The following is a 12,066-nucleotide window of genomic DNA, read 5'->3' as shown; positions in this document are numbered from 1 at the left end:
AGAGCCTCAGGAGACTACACCTATATACAGCCGTAAGAAATGAGCAAGCTAATAAACCGAGTAAACCAGAAATGATCAGACTGCTGGCTTTAGTATGGGTACTCAAGTTCCTGACAAATCCAGAGGAAAAAGCCTCTGGATTCATAAGGTTTTGGACTTAATCATACATTGAAGGCAGCAGTTACCATCATGCTATTAAATACTATCCTACTGAGAGCCCTATTCAACCCTGTAAAGATACACTGCTAAAAAGCGGCTCTCTGAAATATGTTGTGGTAATTAAGTAGTTGACTTTCTGCAGTAAATGTAACATGCAACATGTTACATTTACACTATGCATAAACAAGAAAGGGTTGAATGCCCTGACCCTTGACCCAGGAAACACTCATTGCCCTGGGTAAGAAGGTCACTCAAAAAGGAGCAAAGACTTGCTTTGCTGGGTCTACAGCCCGTTTACATTGGCCTAGAATTTCCTGGGCTTCCATAGGGGTGTGGAGAGCAGAGCTGGACCTGTGTCTGCAGTAGATGCTGGCCCATCACAACAATACTAATGAGGTGGGAGAAGGTGTTCCTGGTTTCTCACCTCAGTCTCTTGGAGAAACATTAGCTGGGCCTCCCAGAGAGCCTGCAGGACCAGAGGCAACCGAAATTTTTTTGGGGTAAGTTTTAACTTTTCATTTGTGACCAAAGCTGCCCCTCCCCCCACTTGCCATCAAATTGAATAATTGAGGCGAATAGCATAGATGCCCTTCTGTGCTTTTTTATCCAAATCACTAGTTTGGTATCATCTGCAAGTTTGACCACTTCGCTTGGAGTATCTGAAACCAGGTCATTTATCCAAATTAGAAACAATAATGGTCCCAACGCCAAGCTCTGTGCAGTCTACTTTGTACTGCCCTCCTCCCTCCCATCTGGACTTAACACTTAACGAACAGTCATCATTTTCTAATCCTCGGCCAATTTCTTAGCGACTTCCAGGGTTTACCATGAATTCCCCACAGTTTTGAAGTTTAACTAATAGCCTCTGGTGTGGAACATTGTAAATGCCTTTTGAAAGTCTAGGTACATCAAGTTGTCAAGCTTCCAGCATTTCCTCAAAGAAGTCGAGAAGGTTGGTCAGGTATGTTGATTGCTGTTAATTGGGTTATTATACAGATAATCCACAATTTTATTCCTGATAATTGATTCCGTTATTTGACATACAATAGAATAAGATGAATGGGTCTGCATTGGAACAAGAGTAGGAAATTAAGGCCCTCAAGCCTGTTCCACCATTCAATCAGATCATGGCTGATCCGTACCTCGACTCCATTTACCCACCTTTGATTTAGATCCCTTGATACTCTTATCTAATAAAAATCTAGCAATCTCATTCATGAAAATTTTAATTGAACCAGCATCCACAAATTTTTGAGAGAGTGTGTTTGGGGGTGAAAATTCCCCTTTTTTGCACCCCATTAGCACCTCTGGGTGCACTCTGTTTTGGGTGCCGGTCTGCTGGCCCAGTCTCACTTATCTCTGGTGGCCTAGTGGTGGCCACCAAAGGGCCTGCAGAGAGCGCAGCGGCCCTCCCCTTTAATGGAAGTGCTCCTCAAAGGAAGTGGAGCACTGGAGTTAGCGCCCCACTTCCTTTGAGGAGCCTAAGGCCCAATTCCGCATTGGGGGTGAGATTTCCTGGCCAGGCGATAAAAGTCCCAGCCCCAGAAGGTTACCACCCCCGTTCGCCCCCTTTTTGTTTTCCACTTCTTTGTGTGAAAAAGTGCTTCCTGATTTCACACCTAAAATGGCATATTTTATGTTCATCCTCCAATGTAACAGAATAACGCATTGAAAATTACAATGTATAACATTCCAGTCCTTCTAAAAGAGGGTTTCTTCTAACTTACCGCAAGAAACAGGAGATATGATAGTAAGTAAATAATTACGCTTGCACAACTTGTTCTAATTTTTATATTTCTCAATTTCTATTGGTTAATATGTTGCACAGCATACTGTTAAATCTGCTGATTCCAACAGATGATCCCGACCAGATTCAGTGAAAGGTATGATAGTCTGGCTTCTTCATTTGTCACTGGACCATGATTGTCAATGAAAAAAGCTCCAATTAGGGGAGGGAGGCACAGATGATGCTCCCCATACTTCCAAAGGATAGATGGATCAATAGATGGATAGATAGATGGATAGATGGATGGATAGAATTACCACATGCACAACTGTACTGTCAATAGCTTAATTACAGGGATTGCCTAATCAAGCAATGGCATTCTAAACATATATATCATATAATAACAGAAGATAAAATCTCCCAAAGAAGACTTTCAAGTTTAAGCCACTTTGTTCTATACATCAGCTTGAATATCAATTATTGTAAGCATGTCACTCACCTTCAATGGGCTTGCACTGGTTTTGTTACTGTCATTTTCATCTGATTTTTTCCTCTGTTTGTCAGTGGGTGTTTCCTTCATTTCTGGCTTCTTGTTTTCATTCTCCTGCTCGCTCTTGCTTACCCTTTCAACTTCTGTTTCAGAGGCAAACTTTGTTAGTTTCAGATTCTGCAAAGCTTCACGTTGATGCTGTCTTTTGTCCTCTTCTCTTCTTCTCAGCATTTCAGCAAATGGAATGGTTTCATCTTCCAAGTGTGGAGATGACGTTTCTTCTTGGTCATTGAACACAACGCTTAATCACAAATGGGAAATAATTGTTGTAAAACTGTTTTATTGGGCTAAAGATATTTATGATGTGCTGCAACACACTTTGTGAATCAATCCCCCCAACTTGACCATAATTCATCATGGATTTCAAATAGCCAAGAGTAAAGTCATTTCCTGTCCCACAGTACCTTGTAATAACCTTGCTACACAACTGTTCATTGTTTAACTTGTTCTGGGAAACCATGTCTATAAAAATCATCTGTCAATTAAAACTGCACTACTCGAATTGTTTCTCAGGCTGGAGGGAATAACTTGTCGGCTACCAGAATGGTGCAAACATTTATATTAAAAAAAATTAACAGAAGCGTAGAAACATCTAACAGCAATGCTGACATTGATGAGAAACTCAGCTGTGATTAAAAAAATAAAGGTGAAGTTAGACTGTCACAGTTCTGCAGTGATTCGGAAACGAGTGAGATTCTGAACTGTCTCTGGAATCAGCAGGAAGCCCATCTTACATCTTTGGTGTGTTTGACACCGTGCAGAGTGTAACTATAGTGCGGTGCCGTGTCAGTTTAAACAGGGAGCAGTTGGAAAGTTAGAACCTAAAGCAGAGGTTTGAAAATGGTTTTCAGAAACCAGATGCGCCTGCATGCCCACTCAAAACATTTAAAATTTAGCATTCAGGAAAGCTTAGCGCAGAGCTCCTTTCTGGCATTGAGGGTACGGATTGTAACCCACGGTGTAAATCCGAAGCTGCTGGCCGCAAACTGTTCATTGTATCCAATAATGTCAGATCAGTTCCACAGTATAACTGCAACCTCAGAAAGCACCATTCTGCTGTTAGGGAGGAATAAATCTTGCTTGCCCTGGATTGAAGGTGTTTGGACCCTCACTTTCAGCAGCGAAGTATAAATTTGGAGTTGAGCCAAGTTTTCAGTTTTCTATTGAGCTGAAGGAGGAAATGGCTATTTTAGTGGCTCTGCTTTGGCCTTCATTCAGAGAGAGGCCGTTCTATCACTCTAATGCACTCCACTGTGAAAATAATTAACAAGATGAAGGTGCAGCGAAAGCAAACAACCCATTAAAGTTTCAAGTGATTTTCTGCTTGTGTAATTTTATTATAAAGATTGAAGTGTTCATTATTAGAGCTTTCTTAAAATCTATGCTTCAACTATTTGATTTGTGATAAAGGTTAACAGATTGAGCAGCTTATAAAATTTGAAGGCATAAGCTTAGGAAGCACCATTATCCAGCCATAATCATAAATGAAACATTCTTTGACATTAGACCCAAAGAACAACTCTTAATTTTCTGTAAAGCCCAAGTTCACTCAATACCTGAAAACTGCTTCCAAATTGCGAGAGGATGTTCTAAAACCTCTCACATTCCTGGTCAGCAAACAAGAAAACGTTTTTCTATCTGATTGCCAATCGCTCAGTCACCTCTTGCCTCATACTGCTCTTTCTGGCACAACCTCTCTTGTCTTTCTCTACTTTATTCATGGTTTTATGGCCAGTGCATCTCCGAATCAGAGCCAGATTAAGAAATCTTGGGGCTCTGGGCACCACGAACATTCAGGGGCTCTTCCGCACCCCGTACAAGCCACAATCCCTTCCTCCCTCCTCCATCGATTTAAACACAACCTCTGCCTTGTCGCTGACAGTATTTTTAAATGCTCGAATATTTTGATCCAGCAGTTGTAAACAGTTTTTCTGAATTTAGGTGAGTTTTACCAGGTGGCCCATAGTTGGCTGGAGCCCTTGGGCACAGGCCTCATAGGCCTGTGCATTAATTTGCTCTTACTCCGAATTCTCCTTTGCTGTTCCTTCTAAACTCCAAATATGATAGTCTTCTTGTTGTAGCTACACTGAAATCAAAATGTATCTCTGTATCCTTCTCCAACTTGTTCTTTCCCAGGGCCTAAAAACCGGAATTCTTTTATCTCCTTTAGTCCTTTTTCTATAGGTTTTCAAAATCCAACTTTGGCATTACCTCATCGTAACTTCATGATTTATCTTGTATTCTCATTTTAATTTTGGTGATGTTCTGCCCTGGTTTTGCCATTTAAATAGAAATTACATTTACCACAGCTTGGGGACACTGCATGTGTAGCGAGGTTTCTTTTTTGCAGTCATGTCAACAACACTGCGACATGAGGAATTGAAGATGAAGCCATGGCAAGATAACCAATGAAACTGGAAGAAATGGCTGCAAGAAAAGCCATCTACCACAGCAAGTAATACAAAAGGAACCTACTTGGTGAGGTGTTGTGGAAGAAAGTCAAGATCATATTTACATGCACTTGACATGTTGATGTTTCCAGGGAAGTTGTGCAAGAGCAGTTCTTGGAAACCTTTCTGTAGGGTCTCATTTGTAAACTAAAAACAGAGGGGGTCCAATTAAATGGAATGGAACCAGAATGGAACCAAGGTAGATTAAACAAAGTGATACCTCAGAGGGTTTCCCACTCATACAAGATTCATGCTCATTTTTCTGGGGTCCCTAATTACACCTTTGTGAAGAATCTTGCCAAGTTTTCTATGTTAAAGATGCTATATAAATGTAAGTTGTTTTAGTTGTTATAGTACCTACCTATTTTGGGGGGTTCTGATAGTTACATGCAGCATGTAACTATGATTGCCATGTAGTATCAGAGTGGTTACAGCACAGAAGGAGGCCACTCGGCCCATCAAGCCCATGCTGACTCTCTAAGAGTACCTCAGCTAGTCCCACTCCCAGCCATTTCCCCTTAGCTCTGCAAGTTTTTTCCTTCAGGTACTTATCCAATTCCTTTTGAAAGCCAGGATTGAATCTGCCTCCACCACCCTTTCAGGCCGTGCATTTCAGATCCTAACCACTCGCTGCGTAAAAAAGTTTTTCCTCATGTCGCCTTTGGTTATTTTGACAATCACCTTAAATCTATGTCCACTGGTTCTTGACCCTTCCGCCAATGAGAACAGTTTCTCTTTATCTACTCTGTCTAGACCCCTCATGATTTTGAATACCGTTATCAAATCTCCTCTCAACCTTCTCTGCTCTAAGAAGAACAACCCCAGCCTCTCTAGCCTATCCACGTAACTCAAGTCCCTCATCCCTAGAATCATTCTTGTAAGTCTTTTTTGCACTCTCTCGAAAAACAGAAGGGGTCCAATTAAACGGAGTGGAACCAGAATGGAACCAAGGTACAGTAAACAAGCTGATAGCTCACATTATCTCAGATGTGATTGTGCTTTTTTGTTTCATTCACAATTTTGTAAAATTGGAAAGAATCTTTGCCTCCAAAATTGTAAGATGCAACTGCAGTGGATCTCTGCTCAAGTGACCAGAAACAGGCTAGAAACAAGTTATCCCCGGATTCTGCTTTTCTTTTAAGCTCCAGTCATTTTCCAGAAAAGGAGGGTCAGGCGTCTGGGTGGATCTTCTGCCCATGTATCCCATCAAGGGGGGTCTGTTGGCAGGAAGTTTCCAGGCTACCCTGGGAATTCCACCTTTAAAGATCCTCAGTGAAATTTACGATAGCTGAATGCTGCCGTGTGTTCTTTTAAAACCTTTTGAAAAGCCCCAAACCTTAAAAAGACTGAGGTCATCGATCTGTCTGGAGGCAGAATGGATCCTTTTGGAGTCAGGAACTGGTGAAAGCTATTTTGGTCTTTGGCCTACAATGTCCTAGGGGTACTCAGGTAAACCAATTGGGAGCCTGTCTTACAAGGTCGGATTAGACCATTTTCTATATTCAAGACACATTCGGTCCAGCTGTTTATGCTCCACATGAGCATTCTCTTACTCTACTTCATTTAATCCTTTCAGCATAACCTTCCATTCCTTTTCACTGTCATGCACTTATCTAGCTTCTCCTTAAAGGCATATATGCTATTCGCCTCAAGAACTCCATGTGGTAACAAATTTCACATTCTTTTAGTAATGATTTGTAATTTATGGCTTTAGTTGTTGACTCACCAGTGGAAAAAGTCCTCCCCCCCATTTTCCTTAGCAAAACACTTTATGATTTTCATCAACTGTATCAGATCACCTCTTAACATTGTGTTAATGAAAATAACTCCAGTTTCTCTAATCTCCCCTCACAACTAAAGCTGTTTATCCCTGGCATCCTTTAAATGAATCTCCTTTGTATTCTCTCCATGGCTTTGGCATCATTCCTAAAGTAAGGCTTCCAAAACAGGACACAATGGGACAAATTATTTTGCTTTTGCACCTGGGCATTTATGGATCACCCGCTCATAGCAAATGAAGGAAAATCATGGGGTGAAGCCTCTAATGGAACCCGCCCAATTTTTCATCCATTAATTAAATTGCACCATTCTGTACATCATCCCTATGTTCCAATTCTGTAATAGAATCTTTGATCAACCTTTGAATGAGAATCATTCCTCGTTTCCCACATTACAACAGTGACTACATTCCATGAGTACTTCATTGGCTATAAAGCGCTTTGAGATGTCTGGTGGTTGTGAAAGGTATTATATAAATCCAAGTCTTTCTTTTTGTAACCAATATTGTAACCAATAATATTTTGTAACCAATAATATTCAGCTTTCAGTCATGCCCGGGCGAACCCAGTACTTATTAATTCTATGATCTCATGCCGACCCATTGCAATTTGTGCCTCGAGCTCACCAAGTTTATTCACAATAGTTTGTGAATTTACATACATGAATTTCAAACCTGACCCTTCTATTTGGGAATTTTACTCCTTTCTGATCTGTTCTTTATAACTTTCTTTTTTTTCTCTCTTATCTTTCCTGCACTTTGTCCTTTTTCTTTCCTTTCTGCTCCTATTATTTTTCCCTTCCTCAGGTCATACTAGATTATCCTCCCCCTACGCTCACCCCCAGCCCCACCCACCCCACACACAGACAATTCTAGTTACAATGAGGTCATTAGTGCCAGCTTGATCTGGTGAAGTCATCCATACTGTACAGACCATTTCTGTACTGGTCCTTTTCCCTCCTACACGCTCCCTTATTTTACATATGGCACCAGGAGTAACCCGGGATTACTACTCCCAAGGTTGTGCTCTTTAATTTATCTCCTAATTGCTGATATTCCCTTTGTAGGACCCCAATTTTGTTTCGTCCAATGTTACTGGTTCCAACATTAACCATGATTTCTGGCTAATCCCCTTCCCTCTTCAGAATTATTCCCACCATTCTATTACATCCCTTACCCTGGCACCTGGGGATACCATGCCATTCAGGATTATCAGTTGTGGCTACAAAAATGCCTGTCTACTCCCCTGATTATGAAATGCCCTATTACTACTGCATTCTGCTTCTTAACTTCCACCCTTTTGGCAACCACTTGCTCCCAAATCATATTAATTGCTATTTTTCTTTTACAGAACTGGATAATTATAACATTTGTACCTGTTTTCAAATGTATGTTGTTCTTCAGCAATATCTTCATTATCTGTTGCTGAACTATGCATTCGGTCCCGGCGCCGACGAGCTTTCTCAAATTCCTCATCGTCCTCCATTGATCTCTGCTGTGCCAGACTGGAAAATATGCAATAGCCAGTTTACATAACTAAGCCTTAGTTATTAGGGTTAGTAATCTGTCCTTTTACTTAAGTTCAAATCCACTCTGAATAGTGAGATGCCAGGGGTCTACATGAAGCGTTTTGGACAATATACACCCAAAGTCTCAATGGAAATGGAACAAAATGTCACTTGCACACAGATTTCCTCAATCTTTAGTGCTGAAAATCAGCATCATGCTGTAATTGCGTTATTGCTTCGGCACAAGATTTGCGAAAATTCCAGACCAGCCAATCTTGCCTTTCACAGAGTTGATTAATGGCCAGTTGTTGTAAAATAGAACAGTGAGTTTATTGCTTCTGACCCTCTACTGCATGTTGCATCTGAAATAGATTCAATGCAGGAACACAGACACAGTCTGCTCATTTTGCCAACATTGAACATGGTGACCTGGGCTATAAAGCAGGAATACTACTGAAGTGTCAGCTTGGCTTAGTCGGTAACACTCTCGAGTCCACGTCAAAAGAATGTGTGTTCAAGTCCTACTTTAGTGCATAAACCATGCTGACACTTTTGTGCAGAGTTGAAAGAGTATCACGTTGTTGGAGGCATTGTGCTTTGGATTAGGTATTAATCCGGGGCCCACTATCTGCCTGCTCCTGTGGTTCAGGAGGATGTTAAAAGTTCCCATGGTACTGTCTGAAGAAGAACAAGGAGTTCCTCTGGTGTCTTGGCAACATTCCTCCTTAATCAATAGCTATACAAACCTGGTCATTTTCCAATTATGGTTTGAAGTCTATAAGTTAGCTGCTATGTTTGTCTCTATAGCATTTCACTTCAATGTGTCATGCTTAGAATTGTTTTTCAGAGCTGTAACAACAACTTGTATTTAAATAGTATCTTTAATATAGAAAATGTCCCAAGATTCTTTACATAGATAAGGAAAAAGTTGAGTAATAAAGGAGGAAACTTTTAAGAAGTAGAAGGGGGACCAAAAGATTGGTCTTAAAGATGAGTTTTGAGAACGTTTTTAACAGTGGAGAGAGAAATGGAGGGTAGAGGGATTCGTGAAGGGAGTTTCGTCGATTGAGCTTTGGTGGCTGAAAGCATTGTCACCAATGGTGTGACAAAGGGAAGCAGTGAAGACCAGAATTGGCATAGGAGAGACATAAAGCTGGAGGAAATTTCAGAGCTAGGGTTGGGTAAGCCATGGAAGGAACTGAAGATGAGGTTGTGGGAATTAAATATGTGATGGAACAAGGAGTTATTGTAGGTAGGTCAGTGAGGAGAGGATCGCTGGGCAAGCGGGACTTAGGGTAGGAAAGGTTACGGGTAAAAAAAAGAATTTGCATTTATATAGCATCTTTCATGACCTTAGAATATCCCACACGATGTGGCAGCTAATGAAGTAATTTTTAGAAGTGTAATCACTGTTGTCATATAGGGAAATGAAGCATCCAATTTGCGCACAGCAAGGTCCCACAAAAAGCAATTTGATACATGACCAGATAATCTTTTTTCGTAATGTTGGTTGAGGAATAAATATTAGCCAGGACACCAGAGCAATCCCCTGCTCGTCTTCAAATAGTGTCTTAGGATCGTTTAGATCCACCTGAGAGGGGAGATGGGGCCTTGGTTTAACATCTCATCCGAAAGACAGAACCTCCAACAGTACATCATTCCCTCAGTACTGCACTGAGGCGTCAGCTTGGGCTATGTTCTCAAGTCTCTGAAGTGGGGTATGAATCCACAACCTTTTGAATCAGAGGTAAGAGAGCTACTACTGAGCCAAGGCTGGGTAGCTGAGTTTTCAACAAGTTGGAATTTATTGCTCGAGTTTTTATCTGGAGACCCGCTGGGAGTGGGGGTTTGTGTGGGTGGGTCGGGGGGGTAGGTAAAGCATGGGAAACCTAGAAATCCGTGTTTCCCCATATACTGTGGAGGTTTTAACTCCGCAGCGTGCATGTGATGTGATGGACAGGTTCCCCGCGCGGAGGTCAGGTTGATTGGTAGGCTGGCTTCCAGTCAGGTGGGAACACTGGACAAGAGGCCACGATCCCAGGACCCCAGGTAGGTGCGAGCATCGACCCCGATGGGGTAGGGTCCGATCACGGGGTGTGTCCATTCCCCAAAATGGGGCGGCCAATCCCTGACACCGGGATGGGGGAGGGTGGGGGGGGGGGAATGATCCCTGATCCCCCCCAGTGGGGTGGGTCTCATTCCTGACCCGGGGGAGGGATCCAACATCTGGAGGGGGTGATTTTGTATGGGGACGGGCTGATGGTGGGGAAGCTTGGATGGTTGGGAGGAAGCACTCCAGCTCTTCCTGGCCCACAAGGATTGCTCCTCAAGATTGTCCTCGCCTTGCTACCAGGATTTCTGAGGCCCTGGAACCTTAGCCAGCCAGTTAATTCTGCAAAGCCAGTTGAATCTGAGGCATCCAGCCTCATAATCATAGTTAAAGTGCCAGATTTATAATGCTTTAACCTCCCAACCAACCCCAACTCACCCATTCTTTAGGGTTAAATTTCCACCTGTAAGTCACAGTATAACTGCAAGTCTTTTCTTTTTTATGACTCTATTTTAAATAATTTAAGATTTTTATGAAACTGCTATTTATTTTTAATTGATAGAATACCAGTATAGTGGATAAGGGGGAATCAGTGGATGTGGTGAGTTTGGATTTCCAGAAGTCATGTGATAAGGTGCCACATAAAAGGTTACTGCACAAGATAAAAGTTCACGGGGTTGGGGATAATATATTAGCACGGATAGTGGATTGACTAACTAACAGAAAACAGAGAGTCGGGATAAATGGGTCGTTTTCCGGTTGGCAAACAGTAACTAGTGGGGTGCCGCAGGGGTCGGTGCTGGGGCCTCAAATATTTACAATCTATATTAATGACTTGGATGAAGGGACCGAGTGTAATGTAGCCAAGTTTGCTGATGATACAAAGATGGGTGGGAAAGCAAATTGTGAGGAGGACACAACAAATCTGCAAAGGGATATAGACAATGGGCTAGAGTTCCCTAACCTGTTTTTCTGGCGCGATCACCTGAGGTGTGCCGATTTTGTCTGCCTCCAAGTGTGCCAAAAAAAGACGTCCATATTCTGGCCGCTCTCCAGCCTCTTCTCGGTGGTAGCTTAGCCTGGCCCAATGCTTTGGGGGCGGAGTCAGGTCACAGCACTGAAAACAGTGCTGGGACCTCTGCGCACATGCGCTGGAGTTTGCGTGCATGTGCAGTAGCTCCTGACAGGCCGTTTCTGCAAATGTACGCTGCAGGCTGTGTGGGAGGGGCCGAAGCACACCGTCCCTAGCCCTGGCCGAATGGGCTCCCTCATCAGCGGCCCGCTGTGTTCGCTAAGGTAAGACTTCTATTTTTTATTTGTTATTTACTGATTGATTTTGGTGCTTTAGATACAGGGTTCCTTCTATTTTTTTATTTGTTATTTATTGATTGCTTACTACTTTGGTCTTGGTGCTTTAGGTGCAGGGTTCCTTCTATTTTATTTGTTAATTAATTGCTGATTACTTTTTCTGCTTTGTTTGGTGCTTGGTGGTGCTTTAAATGTAGTTACTTGCGCCAATTCCTTAACTCTAGGTAAGGTTTTTCTGTGCGGACAGAAGTGGCAACATACGCTGCCCTAAGTTAGTTTGGAGCAACTATTTGCTGGCCAAACATCGAAAACAGGGGTAAGTGGCTGGGAATGTCCCCTTTGGAAAAACAAAACTGAACTAAAAAAAAAACCTAATGAACTCACTTACACTGGCACAAATTAAATGGCCAGAATTGCAACTAAAAAGACAGTCCAGAAAAATCAAGTTGCTCCAAAAAAGAAGGAGCAACTCCTGGGAAACTTGGGCCCATAGTCTCAGGATAAGGGGCCATCCATTTAAAACTGAGATTAGGAGGAA

The 12,066-nt window shown here is 42.2% G+C and overlaps 1 protein-coding gene across 2 annotated transcripts in view; it reads right to left on the bottom strand.

Moving 5' to 3' along the window:
- LOC139228224 (ladinin-1-like) overlaps positions 1-12,066 on the bottom strand; it is a 143,035-nt gene that overhangs the window by 99,041 nt on the left and 31,928 nt on the right. For both annotated transcript variants that reach the window (XM_070859400.1, XM_070859401.1), the window contains exons 2-3: positions 8,039-8,167; positions 2,385-2,676 (exon numbers count right to left, since the gene is read on the bottom strand). In XM_070859400.1, the coding sequence (XP_070715501.1) occupies positions 2,385-2,676; positions 8,039-8,167 (421 nt within the window). The remainder of the gene's footprint in view (positions 1-2,384; positions 2,677-8,038; positions 8,168-12,066) is intronic.

The sequence above is a fragment of the Pristiophorus japonicus genome, chromosome 17, assembly GCF_044704955.1.
Source record: "Pristiophorus japonicus isolate sPriJap1 chromosome 17, sPriJap1.hap1, whole genome shotgun sequence".
Classification (NCBI taxonomy): domain Eukaryota; kingdom Metazoa; phylum Chordata; class Chondrichthyes; family Pristiophoridae; genus Pristiophorus; species Pristiophorus japonicus.
This window is presented reverse-complemented; position numbering and strand designations above follow the sequence as displayed.